General features: G+C 40.1%; 1 protein-coding gene across 1 annotated transcript in view; it reads left to right on the top strand.

Moving 5' to 3' along the window:
* UBE2G2 (ubiquitin conjugating enzyme E2 G2) overlaps positions 1-15458 on the top strand; it is a 359465-nt gene extending 344007 nt beyond the window's left edge. Inside the window, exon 6 of the mRNA XM_078680545.1 lies at positions 13002-15458. Within this exon, the coding sequence (XP_078536671.1) occupies positions 13002-13114 (113 nt within the window). The 3' untranslated portion in view covers positions 13115-15458. The remainder of the gene's footprint in view (positions 1-13001) is intronic.
* The last annotated feature ends 213 nt before the right edge of the window (positions 15459-15671 follow it).

The following is a 15671-nucleotide window of genomic DNA, read 5'->3' as shown; positions in this document are numbered from 1 at the left end:
ACTTCAAAAACACACCCCCCTCGTCACAGAAGAAGGGAAATATATATACCAGGGTTCTGGCGGCAGGCGTCACCGCCGGTAATATTGCTTTGCGCCCAAACACTCTTCAATCCGGTTTAGAAAAACAAGCCACACCAGCGGAGTCACTTTTTGTAGTTTTTACTTGGCAGATACAGGGAAACAAAGTGCGTTTCGACCGGTCATGGCCTTGATCATGTGATGTGTGGTGTCAACGGCAGGTATTTATAGACATACCACCATTATGGACATGAAAAACAGACTTAGTTCGTCAAAAACTTGATACATACATTTGTATACAGCTAAGAAAATGTGCAATTCAAATAAAACTACCTCCCAGAAACTTGCTGATAATATTTCTATATGGAGAGCTTCTACACTCCATATTTAACCATCATCAATGTGATTCTGTGTCGATTGGAAGAGGAGCCTCTATTTCATAAATCCTTATGCAAGGTATTATCCTGTGTATAAACCCCAGTAGGATACGGCTCTATTCCCTCACATCTGTGGGGGACAACAAAACGCCTTAGTGATTGGCTGCAGTAGTCAAAATGATATTACCCATGTCCCAGTCCCTGATACAGCAAATTTCATTGGCATATGCCTGACACATTACCCCCAAATCCTTCGGAGACAATAGTACCACTGGTTATCGGCTATAGTAGTCAAATTCATCCGACACGTATCCCTGCTGCTCAATAATGTACAGTTTGATGACATGTGCATGGCATATCATGCAATACAACAGAAACAAATAACACACACGTGTGTTGAAGTCATCAACGTTGAAATTATGCTTGCACAGGTATCTTCATCTTTGGCTAATCAACATGCCTGTCCATGGTATCTTACGAGAAATACTAATTCCATATTCCCACAATTTCAATCCGCACCCTTTCACCTATCTTATCCAAGATCACATTTATTATACACTTGAATTTCCAGATCATCTACAGGAGGGGAATATTATAAATGAGGAAACACAACAAAAGGGAATGACTGAATAAGTCCCATGATAAACAAAGCAAAACCTAATCACCAACTTGTGTGCTCTTCTAAAACCAAACTACAGTTTCTCTGGAACCCTGTGCGGACAAACAGCGAGGGAAGCTTCATACAAGAGAGTCCAAAACTTCAATCCACATTTTCACAAATGTACTGATAACTCCTCATCGATGTTCGTGCCTACGGGGGATCATGCTGCCTGCTTCTACAATAAAACTAAATTCCAGCCTCCTCAAAGTAACAAATCTGTTCTCACCCCAAGGCTGTTTAGGTACACTGTCCAGGCCAAAGAACTTGGCTAGCTTACCACATGTGCAAACAATGGCATATATGACATAATCTGTATTACAAGTGATCAACTTGGTTATCTTCCATGTTGTGTGTATACCTGTTAGTGTCACCTGCTCCACGTTGTTGCTGAATTTGTAGGCTTTACAACGACTGCAGGTTTTAAAACCCTTCCGTCGTGGTAGGCCATGTACCCTTCTTGGGTTTTAAAAAAACTGTGTACTTGCATGTCTTTTAGTGAGATGTTTCTTTGATGGGTAATCACTAGATGAGGGACGATTCTTTTCTTTAAAACTAGGTCTTGTGTAAGACTATCCCATCGATTTTCAAGATTTTTGCCACTGTTTGAGACCCTTGTGAGTATCTAGTGATGAAGCGGAGTGAATTTTGGTTGTCATCTGCTTTTTGGGGTGGGGGATTCATACAAAGTCCTTTCTCTACTGATCTGGTCAGCTCATTTACTAGCCATACTTAGATGTTTCTCCAAATATCCTCTAGGTCTAAATCTCTTTTTCGTTTGTTTATGGACTTCAGTGTAATCCTTCTACGAGCTGCAATTACCCTTCGCATGGAGGAAATCTCCGTACGGGATAATCCATCTGAAAGCTTGACTGCTGCAGTCATGGTGAATCAAATTGCCTGCGTGTCTTTTCTAAATAACTTGTATTGTAGGGAGTTATATAAATATAAGGATAACAGGTATGTACATTTTCCTTCTAAATCCACATATGGTAGGGATTGATGGGCAGACGAGTCACAAGACGGGCCAGAGAGAAGAGAGGTCATAAGAAGTAGATGGGATGCCCCCAAACATCCTGTATGTTTAAAAGTCAGTCGCTTTGGAACCAGTAATGGAAGGGGTCTCTCAACTAGTTGGAATGTTCATAAATCTATCATGCTCATTATTAAGACCAACCATCTAATCTCATGTGAAACAACCCATTGCATGGAATTTTGCTGGTTGATTTAATCTCTCATAAACCACTATAACCATCTTTTCTGCATAAATGATACTAAAATCTGAATGTTAGAGCTCTCATTGAGAGCTTAGATGATGGCTAACAGATCTGTAGGGAATGTAGGCATGAACTTAAATGCATCTCTAGGAGTTACAGAAAACCTAGATAGAGAATATGGGCCTTATTTAAAGTTTGGCGAACAGGATACTCCATGAAAACGTGGTAGACATCCCTTCTGCTGTGTTACAAGTGCCAGAGGATATAATGCATTTGTAATAGGGTGGACAGGACATCTGTCATGTTTGTGACAGAGTACCTGCCTGCCAAACTCTAAATAAGGCCATATGGCTTTAAGAAGAGCAGTGAAGAGAATCCAGCAGCGATTTGGTATTACAGAACTTAGGAGGATTGCTTTTAAATTCCTTGGATCCGTTACAAAGGTTAATTTGGAAGTTCCAAATAAAAGAGCATCTCGTTTAGACAGGACACAGTTAATGCTTTTATGGGTCGCTGCTTAACATCTTACATTAGGTAGGGAAAACACTTCCTTAAACGTCAAAGCTGGTAAGAGCAGGTAACCGCCAAAGCTGAAATCTGATGGATAATTCTTAACTCTGCACCAATGTGATATCCCTCTTTTCTTCTAGTGTATACATATGCATATTCTCTAGCTTTCCTTGATACAGCAGGTGGTTTAGACCATTCAGTGGTTGGATTGCATGTCTCAGTGTTACTTTTCATTAGCCTTTATCCTTCTCAAGATACTAACTGCAGAAGTGGAGTGGAAGGATTACTGACGATGCCTTACCAGAGCTATGTTAATCTTATTTATTGCCCAATTTCTCTGGAAGGCATACTGACGATGCCCTACCGGAGCTATGTTAATCTTATTTATTGCCCAGATTCTCTGGAAGGCGTATTGAGGATGCTTTACCGAAGCTATAAACATATTTATTGCCCAAATTCTCTGGAAGGCATACTGACGATGCCCTACCGGAGCTATGTTAATCTTATTTATTGCCCACATTTTCTGGAAGGCCTATTGATTATGCTTTACCGGAGCTATGTTAATCTTATTTATTGCCCAAATTCTCTGGAAGGCGTACTGACGATGCCCTACTGGAGCAATGTTAATCTTATTTATTGCCCAAATTCTATTTCTAGTTCCTCTTATGGCTATGTAATGCTGATAAGTCTGTTTGTGGTTAGGAGATGACCGCGCCTCTACATATGACGACCTCAATCTTCCTCTCCTATCGTGTGTGTCTGTCCAAGACTTCTCTGATCCTAAGTGGTGTTGCATTTGATACTTTAGAGAATTTGTTTTCTCTTTCTATGGAACATGAGCTGTAGTGTAATTGAACATCACTGAAAAATGATATATTTTGCCCCTCCTTCTTTGCTTCACTGCAAGTTCATTTACAATTTATCATATCTTAGCCAGTTTGACAGCTGTATTTGACTGTACCAAAAAGGGTCCTCATGTGTTGTTCAGGCTGTTTAAGATTCTTCCGTATGGTGGAGTATGGAAGAGTTTACTAAACACCATGTTTCCTGCATTCATCTGCAGAGTTCAGTCCCAAGAACTGGACTCTTAGGAAGCCGTTGCATGGTTAACTCTTAGTATCCAGTAGTTTGCTTATTTCTCATAGCTTAGTGATCTAACCAGCTTTATGCTGATGGTTAATTCACTCTTCATGTACCCAGCTCCAAGAGATACCCTTTTTGCTAACATTAAGCACTCACCAGTTCCCAGTGAGCAAGTGTACTACAGACACAGTTGTCTCGCCGTGGTCTTTACTTAACGTTTTTATGCGAAATCCTACCAAACAATTGAAGAGGCCCCAACCATACCTCTGTGAATAAATGGCGATCCACTTGCATATGGTCCTGAACTTGATTTCACATTTGGAAAGTTTATTGACATCAGCCAAGGCACTGTGCAGCGTGTTCAACCTTTCTTATTAGATATTTTATTTTGGTCAGATTACCACCCATGTACTTTAGAGGTTTATCCTATTGTCCTTGCTAATAGGAGCTGTATTGTCCTCTTGAAAGTAAATGCCATCCTTGTGTCCATTGCAGCTGTAGGATGTTTAGGTTTCTCAGAAGTTTGCCAAACCGTGGAATTTAAGGTGGCCTACCTGCATATGGAAAAAAATTATTACTTTGGAAAAGAGTAACCTAAAGCAAAGCACTCTCATAGGCAAGAGCTTTGCAAGTAGAGAGGTCTTTCGGACCCCATTTATCTACTTCCTGTAATAGCCTAACCAATACGACAGTGTAGGTGGGTCAGTGGTTGAACACCTGTGATCAGATCTGCGTACGACTTTCACCTCAAAGCATCGAATCTTGGTGCTTCCACTTACCCCTTTGCCCATCCATCCCTGATAAAATAAGTACTATAATTGTGGGCTTTATAGTGCTTCACAGCTGCAGCTGTTGGCAGAAAAATATAGAAATACTACATTTCCTGACTCCTAATTATGCTTTCTTAGGCTTGGACTTGCACTTAGAGGAAGTATCCTTTTTTCAGTTTAAAAAGCTTTATTTAAAAGTTAACAAGATATACAAAAGACCAACAATACAGAATCAACAATAACAAAATAGAAGTATAACAGAGGAATTGGCTAGTATTATTAATAAAAATCCAAGCTATTTTAAGTTTTATAGGGAATTATGAGGAAAACTGGGGGGGTAAGGAGGGAAGAGTGTTACACATTGGTATTATAGGGTAGTGCATATTACAAAGGAATGTTAGCGAATTTCTTAACTAATTAATTACGTACGATAAGCCAACAGAGGTTAACAAGTGAAGAACAGAGAAAACAAGTATTCAAGGAGGTTTAAAGTTTCCAGAATTTAAACGAGATTTATCTGGTTAAACTAACTAAGTAAATAATTAGTATGCGGTAGCCAAAAAAGATTTCTATTAACCATTGGCTACAGGAGGAGGCGAAAGCAGTGTCAAGTCGATGAATTTGGCAAAGACAATTCCACCAGTGTTGTTTTGATAGTTTTGTGAGGGTTTTCCAGTTGAGAGAGATATGTTGGAAAGCTAAAGCAAGCATAAGATCGAAGAGACCGGGACTAGAGGGGGGGGGTGTAGATCCAAGGAGCCAGAAATACTTCCAGAGAAAAGAAGAGGAATGGAATAAGGAATGGAAATATTAAACAGGCGAGAAATATAGGGCCAGACTTTCCCCCAAAAGTTAGAAACGGAAGGACAAAGGAAGAGAAGGTGTATAAGATTGGTGTTCGAAGAACCTCAGGTCCAACAATTAGATTCAGAAGAGTGGGAAAAGCGAGCAATAGAAACAGGTGTGAGATAAAGTCTATGGTAAAGAAAAAACATAGATTGTGTAAGAGAAGCAGAGCGAGAAATCTTTAGAGAGCGGGACCAAAGTTTATCCCAGAAGATGGATAGTCCATTCACATCCCAGGTCAGATTCCCAAGAGAGTTCCAACTTGGATTTTGCACGTTCTGGATTAGGGGCTGAGAAGTATTTATAGATGAGAGAAGCTTTGGGCAGAGAGAGGAGTATCTGAAGAAGTGAGTTTTGGACAACAGGAAGAGACAAAGGGGGAAGAGAGTAGTAAGTATCAAGAATAACCGCCATGAGAGTAGTGAATTTCTGTACAAATTTCGGGGGCAATTGAATAAGATTTGAAATTGGGGAAATGAACATGGAGATAGTCCATCAAAAAGATTTTCGCCCCAAATTATGCCCTTTGACCTCCAAGCTTTCCAAAAGATAGGCCTGTTGTTAATGAGAATAAGGGAATTGTGCCAAATTGGAGATTCTAAAAAAGATTCTTTAGAGATGGGATTAGGTTGCACCAAATGTTTCAAAAGGGAAAAAAGTGTGTTTAAATAAACGAAGAGAAGTGTAGGGGGTTTTAGCAGAGAGAACTATAACTTCCTTTAAAGAGAAGGGCAGTAACAAAGTTTGTTCAATGGTTAGTCAAAGGGGAATGAAGGGGGATGGTTTGGAAAGGAGCCATTTCGAGGTTTGATGAAGGGAAAATGACTTATGGGAGAAAGGAAAATCAGGAAAGTTCACACCTCCTATTAGATTTTGACTTACGAAGAGAAGATAAGGAGATCCTGGCTTTCTTATCCTTCCAAAGACATTTAGAAAGACAAGAGTCAGTCCGCTTAAAATAAAGGGCAGGAATATGAATTGGTAGCATGGATAATGTATAAATCAAAATTGGGGTAATCATCATTTTGATTGAGTCTAGCCGACCCCACCAAGAAAGGAAAAGGGGGTTCCAAGAAGAAAATAATTTATCAATTCAGGATGAGACTGTAGACATATTTAATTTAATAGAGGAAGCGACGAAATTGGAAAACCATATACCTAAATATTTATTTTTGAACTATTCCAGGCAAAACCAGTGGAAGAGACGGCATGGGGAGACAACATTATGTGACAGGGAGAATCTGTTTTGTCTGAATTAATTTTATAACCAGAAATAAGGAAAAAGGAAGCAAATTCATGTAATAAAAGAGGAATAGAAGTTTCGGGCGCAGAAATAAAGAGTAGGATATCATCCGCATAAGCGGAAAGTTTTAACTGATGGTCACCATTAGAAAACCCAGAAATTGAATCATTATTACAAATAGAGGATAGGAAGAGTTCAAGAGCTAAAATAAAGAGGAGAGGGGAAAGAGGGCAACCTTGGCGCACTACACGCTGGAGAGAAAAATAAGATGAAACGCTGCCATTAGCTAATACTGAGGCTCTGGGGGCAAAGTACAATAAAGAAATAAGAGAAATCAATTTGGGACCACAACCATGCCATTTTAATGCAGCAAATAAGAAGGACCAATCAACTCTGTCAAAAGCTTTTTCAGCATCAACAGAAACGGCCCCTTAAGATGTGGAAAGGAAAGGGATTTTGTTTAAAACATTAAGAAAAAGACGAGAATTGTCGGAAGTGAGCCTACCTTTGACAAAACCACATTGCTCTTTACCAATTAAGTGAGGCATACGAGGGTCTAGGCGTAAAGCGAGTGCTTTAGCAAAAAGTTTATAATCAACATTGACCAGGGAAATCGGGCGATAATTCTTACAAAACATGGGGTCTCGACCTTCTTTATGAATGAGGCAAATTGTAGCTTCCTGAAAGGTACCTTCTGTCTTACCAGCTAGAAAAAATGACTGGAAAAGATTTAAGAGTTTAGGGAGTAGCAGATTAGAAAAGTGCAGAGAAAATTCAACAGCATAACCATCTGGGCCAGGAGTCGTTACTTTTGTTAAGGTATTTAAGGCAGTGAATAATTCATTAAGAGATAGGTCTGTTTCGAGATCAGAAAGATGAAGGTGAGAATTGGAAGGAGTAGGACGTTTATTTAGACACTCTTGGATGAGAGAAGAGGAAGGAGGAGATTCAGGGGTATAAAGATCCTTATAAAAGAGTTTAAATTCATTGAGAATGTCTTGATCTTTATGCAAAAGAGTGCCATTTGGAGAGTAAATAGAATCAATAAGAGTACCGTCCTTATTTGTTTAGAGATAATTCGCCAAGAGCTTGCCTGCTTTATTACGACCCCCGTATTAGCGAGCGCTACTAAGGAGGAGTATTGAGGACGCATTATCAGTTGTAATTTTGTTAAAGACTAGTTTAGCACGTATCAATTCTGGTGAAACTGGATCCATCAAAGAGGTATGGAATTTGTGTTCTAAGAGCTTAATATGTGCCAAGGCAGTCTTCCGTTGCTGAAGAAATCTTTTTTTTTTTTCTTAAGCAAAATCTATAATAAAGCCTCTCGCAGTAGCTTTAATTGAATCCCATATGATATGGGGGGAGCAATTGGGGTCACTGGTCAGGTCAAAAAATTAATTTGCAAAAGTGCGAAAAGAAGAAGAGAAAAGAGGGTCTGGAAGAAGAGTTATTAAAACGCCAGCGGGAGGACCTGGGATGCGGAGGGAGCAAATCAAGATCTGTTACAATTGGGGCATGGTCAGAGATGACGATGGGTTCAATAGAGGAAGATAATAGGTTTTGAGATAAAGATTGAGAAAGAAAGATATAATCTAGGCGGGAAAGGGAGGCGTGAGGAGGAGAATAAGAAAAGTCAAGAGTGTCTGGGTGGGAAAGTCTCCAAGAATCTACAAGGTGTGCTTGAGAGATAGTGGTAAGAAAATGTTAGTGAGTTTTGTGAAGAACAAAGCAAACTTGAGACTGGCGGTCGAGAAATGGGTCTATAACTTGGTTACAATCGCATTCTAAAATGAAGAGATCATCTCTAAATTGAATACATTTCTGCGTAATCAGAGGCCAAAAGGAAAAATCAGGGTGTGTAGGTCCGTAAATATTAAAAACAGTTTAAGAAACATTATTAATTAACAACTTCGCTACCAACCATCTACCTTCTGTGTCAATCTCTTGCGATATAACCTAATTCAAATTCTTGTGGCATAAAATTATAACACCATTTTTCTTGTTGGTGGAGGGAGAGAATAAAACTGAACCCACCCAGTCTCTTTTTAATTTTAACGCTTCAATTTCTGTGAGGTGGGTCGCTTGTAAGAGAACCAAATCAGGGTTATAAGAGGCGAGATGGGAAATAATTCTCTGTCTTTTAATTGGGTTAATAAAACCTTTCACATTCCAGCAGATAACTCTGAATGTAAAATCATTAAAGATATATACCGAACAAAATATGCAATAATAAAAAAATGAAATGAGAAACAAATGGGAAAGAAGGAAAGAAAACAGGAGAAGGAGGAAGGAAGATCAAGTAGGAACAAAGAAGGATAAGAAGAGATAGTACATGTCCAAGGGATCATGGGATGAGAAAGGAGGGAAAGAAAGGAGGATAAAAGAAAGACCAAGAGAAGACAGTACATGTCAACAAGCGATATCAATTGAAAAAGTGAACAAGAATGGAGAAAAAAAAGACGACTGTAATACGTACCTTTTGAAGGGGCACAAGAGGTAGTGAGTGGGAGGTGGCGACACATAGAAGAAGACGACACAACCAACCGGGGAGAGAGTACCACGACGGGGAGCCAGATGAGACAAATATGAAACGAAGAGAGGATTGTATCAAGAGAAAACATCTGCAAAAGAGTGAGAGGAGAAATAATTTACATGAAGGATTAAAAGAACATATTATTAAATAACAACCATCAACAACCTGTGGAGGAAAAAATTAGCATTAGACCAAACAAGGTGAGACAAAACCTGCCAGCAATAAATGAAAAAGTCACAGAGTGTAGGACGGTGAATAAGGGAGGTCTGGAAGTTTCCATAGAAGAAGTGGAATGTAGAAGGATACATTTCTTCAGGTAAGCTGGATCATCAAAAGAGGAAGTGTTGTTTTGGTAGGTGACTTTGAACAGACCTGGATGGAAAGGTCTGTAATGTGCTCCAAGTGTACGTAAGGCAGGATGAAGATCAAGGAATTCTTTCCGTTGTTTAGCTGTTGCCTGAGACACATCTTGCGAGATGAAAACTTTAGAGCCTAACCAAACAAGCTACTTCTTGTTTTTGGCTGTGGTTAACACTTGTAGTAAGTCTGTACATTTTAAAAATAAAAAGATCACACCCTTCGGTTTCGAAGGACCAGCTGATGAGGATAGACGAGGGCCTAACCTGTGAGCACGTTGAATGCTGAGCGTTGTAGAAGCAGGAAGGTCCAGAAGTTTTATGAGGAAAGTATTGACAAATTGGATGGGGTCATTACCCTCCAAGCCCTCAGGAATGCCATACAGGCGTAGATTATTGCATCTGTTTCTATTTTCAAGATCCTCCACTGATTTCTTTAGCAAAGAGACATCCCTCTCTAAAGTAGATAGTTTAGTGGAGAGATTCTGTAAGTCATCAACTTGATTTTTCACAGTAGTGATCTGAGATTCCATAGACGCCCATTTACTGTCCAACAACTGTAGACATGAGTTAGTCTCTTCAATGAATGGACGCAAGGCGCAAATTTCTTCAAAGACCATGTCTAAGGAAACCGGAGAAGCAGGTTTCGGTGGAGAGGGAGGGTCTTGTTTGAGGCGCTTGTTGGCAGAAGTTAGGGGTCTGCAAGTTGGTTGAAGACTTAGATGGAATCGAAAACTGTGAAGACCCAGATTGCGCCATTGCAATACCACCGTTGAGGGCAGAGTCAGTATGACAGGATTCCAAGGCAGGGGCGTGGGCCGGGTATCTCCTGCTAGTAATACGTAACTTCTTACTCTTACCCACATAGGGGAGGAGTAGTAGACTTTAGTGAAGCAAGGAAGAAACCACCGACGCACAACCCCAACGATTTAGAGAAACTGCACGACACAGTGTAATCAAATAATTAAAATGCTGCTGAGCTAAAGAAAGCTTTGTTACGCCTGAGTAGACAGGTGCGTCTTGTTTGAACCAAAGTCAACACAAAGGGATGAATTTGAGAAAAATGAAGAGGTACAACCTGAATGAGGTACATCCAAAAATTGCTGTTCAACAGAGCGCAAGTAAAATAGTAAGGCCACCTCTGGTCACATAGAAGAATAATTATGTCCAAGATAGTAAGGTTTGCATCATGTTGTAGTAAGAGTCAGTTTGAAAAAAATAGTACCTTGGGTGAGTGAAAATTCCATCATGAAGGAAAACAAAATGGCGGCCGTAGCAGGGTTGTAGAGAAATTATCGTTTTCCGGACGAAAGAGGTGCAGAAAATGAGGAAAAAAGGAAGTGAACTGATCAGAGGTTCTTCCGAATCAATCACGTGATTGGAGTTCTTAGAACCGCGGAAATCAGCACGGCATTCCCCGCCACAAAACGGAGCTCCTGGGTCAGGCGGCCATTGTACTCAATGCGCGTGCGGCCCCACTACCCCCCCCCCCCCCCCCCCCGAGAGAAGTATTCTATGAAGTAGTTTTACAGTGACCAAAGAAACGTGGAAAAAACAAAAAGAATCGTGGAAAGAGGTAACGTCATGGGGAGAGGCTAGAGTGTTTGTGCAAGGGTGCAATAATAGGGGACAATGGTAAAAATAGAATAAAAAAAGGGCAGGAGGAATAAGAGAGAATTGTTTAAATAGGGAAGAAAAACATCATAAAATTCTGCAGTTTCGCGAGTACTAACAATTTTGCGTGTAGTAACAATCACAACACAGTGATATTATATTATGCCAGTTGGCTAATCAACAGGTTGTACAATCACTTGGTATCCAGTTTATCGTATTCACCATTTTGGTCAAAAGTAGCCCCCTAAAGTAATAGGCTTATGCTCCATCATTAAGTAATAGCATTGAGAGAGAGAGAACATCATATAATTACATTGCATTTCTTTTAAACAATTCACTTTATACAATAAGGATAGCAAATATCATACATCCCAGAGATTTAACAGAAAGATTATAATGTGAGTATGTTCATTGTGATTGCTGAAGGGTTATTGAGAGTAAGAGAGAAGTTAAGCACACTTAGCAGGGAATCGATTGTGGGCATACGATGTATGGAGAGAAATGGAAGTGAGACAAAGTTTTAAAGACCAACTCTATGAATGGGCGGTACCCTAGGCGCCATTTGAAAGAAGGGACGACTGGGCAACAGAGATTAAGTTAGTGCATCCGCTAGTTAGTAGCTGGCCCAATGCTAGATTGCCCATTCCGAAAAGGACCAAGTCTAAGGACCACATAGGAAGCAGAGGGCGTAGGGCATTGAGATGAGCAAAAGAATGAGCCAAGGCTTGTCCGCAAACACAGAAGTATCTCGAGGCACATCCAAAGACACGTATGATCTGCTTTGAAAAATCATATTTTTACTGTTGTCTCCTATTACTTCGCATTTGTACAAACGCCCTAACCTATCCCCACGTTTCATTTTGTTTTTTTCCACGTTTCTTTGGTCACCGTTCACATTCTCTGTCTTACCCCACGTGATACTTGCACTGAAATTTGTCCGCCTTGAAAAAGCCCTCAGCCTGTCGGCCACCGGGCGAAACACATGTCAGCTGTTTTTCTTCGTTTTGTTTGAATGTATCTCAGGATTAAGAAATAAAACGGCAAATTATGCACTGAAAAGGAATTTGGCAATCCTTATCCGGGATGTTATTATTGATCATTTGGCACAGACCTCCTCCCAGGTCAAATGTCTTCTTCCATAACAGTGGCTCCTGCGTGTAGCCATTTGGGAGGTGTGTGCCAACCACAATATTTGGGTTCTGACTTCTTTGGCGTGAACCCTAGCATCATCCACCCATTGCCTACAAAATATATTATGTAGTAGTTTTACCATCAAGAAATGTAAAAAATATTTGTGAGAGTGCGTTTTTCTGTGTAATGTATTCATGAATTGAGCCTACAAAAACAATGTATTTGTTGTTAATAGCCCCATTCTGCCTACGTTTGTGCTACATGTTTGTGGGTCCCATTTGTTTGTCAGTAGGCACAGGAACCAAAGTGTGCAGTAGGATAGTGATGACCTCATCGTTTCCACCCCTGGAATCAGCTCACAACTCATTTTAAAGTAGCTTGGCTGTGTGTTTTGCTTTGGTTTATTTGTATTCTGTCAGAGAACATTTTCCCTGTTGAGGATCAAACTGAATGAGTACTTGAAGACCTCATGTAAAAAAACAATAATAGTTTTAGCATAATTTCAGGCCACAGTTATGTCACTCGAACACTGCAAAAGGGGTATCCCTAGTTAGTTTATTGAGCTGATTTTGAACATCTTACTTTAAATGATAATTTGCTTGTTGCTCCTATGAAGTTGACTAAATGTTTTTCTTGATTCAGAGCCTAACGATGAGAGCGGCGCTAACGTGGATGCCTCGAAAATGTGGAGGGATGACCGCGAGCAGTTTAACAAAATCGCCAGTCAGATTGTGCAGAAGTCCCTTGGCCTCTGAGAAAAGAAAGCGGGAAATGAAGAAGCGTACATGTAACCTGCATGCACAGAGACAGACAGACAGACGGATGCACATACAGTGTTAATTCACTTCAACAGACGCCGTGGCCACAGTATTTTGTGCTAGCACCAAAAACAAAAAAACACTTTGCTAAATCCTTCTCAGAGTTTGTGCTTTTGCTGGGTTCCTTTCTTTTGTGTGGGGTGTGGGTTTTTGTTTGATATGTAGTAAATTACATTCTCTAGGAATTATGTTGCCATGGAAAAGCGAGCTTCTTTCAGGCATGTGATGTGTATATTTTTCTCTTTTTTGCCATGACTGAATAGGAATATGCTAACTGTTCCTGTCTTTCAGTTAAAAGAGTAACTGCTTCTATGTTCCTCTGACAGTTACTTAAAGAGAGGTTGAGAAAGTAATATGGATTTTGTGTTTGGTAGAGCTGGTATTCACAGCCTGTACCGGTAAGTAAGTGGAAGAAGGAACAACAATGACAGCATACACGGCCTCCACGGGTAGATGGAAGTCAAAAAATACCCATTGCGAAAAGAATGTTTGACTCTCTTGTAGCTTGGGCCATTTGCTGAATCAGGTTTTTGTAGGCCGCCCAGCACAGTCACTGTTGGGGAAGGAAATAAATACATGATGTTAGGTTTTTGGGTGGACTTAGGCGCAGTTGTCTCTGAGCACTGGGAGTAACCAGGTGCCATTTTGCTGTGGGAACATTATTGAGGTCCTGAGCACTGGTTTCAAAGTGCACAATTATCACAGAAGCATTCATGTGTATATGTGAGCCTTTAGGTAGTGAAATAAAGCTGTCATTTCCCATCAAGTCCAGAAATGAATGAGCCCAAGGTTTAAAAGAAGGCCTTTTTTAACTCCCTTCTCAGAGTGGAGGAAAACGTGTCTTCATACTAAGCATGTTTAGTGAGAGGCTCAAAACAATCACCCTCTGTACCCCTATGTACCTATACATAGGGTGTGTATTTTACAGTCTGATTTTGAGCGCCTCTACTCATTGGTTTTATCTTACATATAGTTGTGGAAAAGTGTTTATATGTAAATAGCATTATCACACTTCTGTTACTAATATTTTCGACAGTCCTTTTTTCTTCAAGCGCAACAAGCAATTTCAGGAGATGTTCTGCACAAAACAACCAATATATTGTTTGCTCCTCCCGTTTTCTGTAGTCATGGTGGTTCTCTTGATTGTTTATCACGATCACAATGTGCTATATTTTCCCATTTTAAGGATTAAAAAAAAAATCATTGCCCGTTAACGATCGATTACAAATAATAAGCTTGGATCTCAGTGCTTGGATACCCTCGTGGGTGATGCTATGCGCTTTATTAATCCTATTTAAAGTTCTCTATTTTCTCGCACCTGTTCACAGGATTCTTTGAAGAATTACCTACCCCCTTTTTATAAGCAAAGCTGGGATCCATTTACACACACTTTCTTGTTATAGCCATGACAAGCAGAAGGAACCTGTTTTGTGAAGCAATGGTGGTTAGAGAGGAAGATAGAATAGAACCGAAGAGGTGCGCTGGGTTCTAACAAGGCATGTGGTAGTTTCTAAGATATTCTTTATCTCGCGCTCTCACTCCAAAAACTGACATCAAATTATTGTTGTGCAACAGTATGTGGTGGTGTGCATCAATGTCCTACGTCCTATCTTCAAAGGAAGGGGCAGAGTAAGAACAAAATGCAGATTGTCAGTTACAGAATCTACTCACTTTTAAACCGCTATTAGCCACGTCTGCAGTGTACGCTGCATTGAACCTCCTTCTTTGTATTACAAGTTGCCCATTTTGTAGAACAGAAGATGGTTCTGCTGTTTTACTCTGTGAGGGGCAACCGCATGAATCTTCTGCCACTGCCATCACATCCAGAATTCGCAGACATGAGATGATAAGTTTTGTGAGTCACCCCTTCTAAGCAAGCAATCTCTTTTTCAAGACTGAAAAACAGGTCTTTAAAAATACATATATTTTATTGGGAGCAAGGAGAGCAAAATAAATGGTATTGTACCTGATTAGTATTACAAAGCAGAGGTACTTTTTGAAGGCAAAAGCATTCAGTGTATGTAATGCCCATTTTGTGGTCTATTGTTACTATGGCTGAGATCTCGCATGTCCTGTAGTTTTATGCTTCAACAGGTGTGCTTGTACACTCAACCTCACTTCCGGCTGAGGACTTTCAGAAGGAAGAACTGGGCGAGGTCCCTCTAGTCAAAGTATTTTACTCCTGTCTATTTATTCTAAGATGCTCTGCGTTTCTTTCTGGTGCAGCATAACCTCCTGTTTGCAAATAAAGTGATGTAAATATAATTTCTGCTCATGTAAAGGCATTGTTGTCATTCTTTCATTTGTTGATGGCATGTTCGGTGTAGAATTTCATGTCTTGGGCATTTGAGCTCTTGTCCGGAATGTGAGATGTTCTGAATGAGGAAACAGGTTTGACAGAGTTGTACAGGATTGTTAATATAATGTTTTACTAGCTTTTACCTCCGTGACTTAGTTACCCCAACAAGCTTAGATTAAGATCTTCTTCTGATCT

The sequence above is a fragment of the Lissotriton helveticus genome, chromosome 3_1, assembly GCF_964261635.1.
Source record: "Lissotriton helveticus chromosome 3_1, aLisHel1.1, whole genome shotgun sequence".
Taxonomy (NCBI): Eukaryota; Metazoa; Chordata; class Amphibia; order Caudata; family Salamandridae; genus Lissotriton; species Lissotriton helveticus.
The sequence above is the reverse complement of the archived record's forward strand: the minus strand, read 5'-3'. Positions and strand labels throughout refer to the sequence as shown.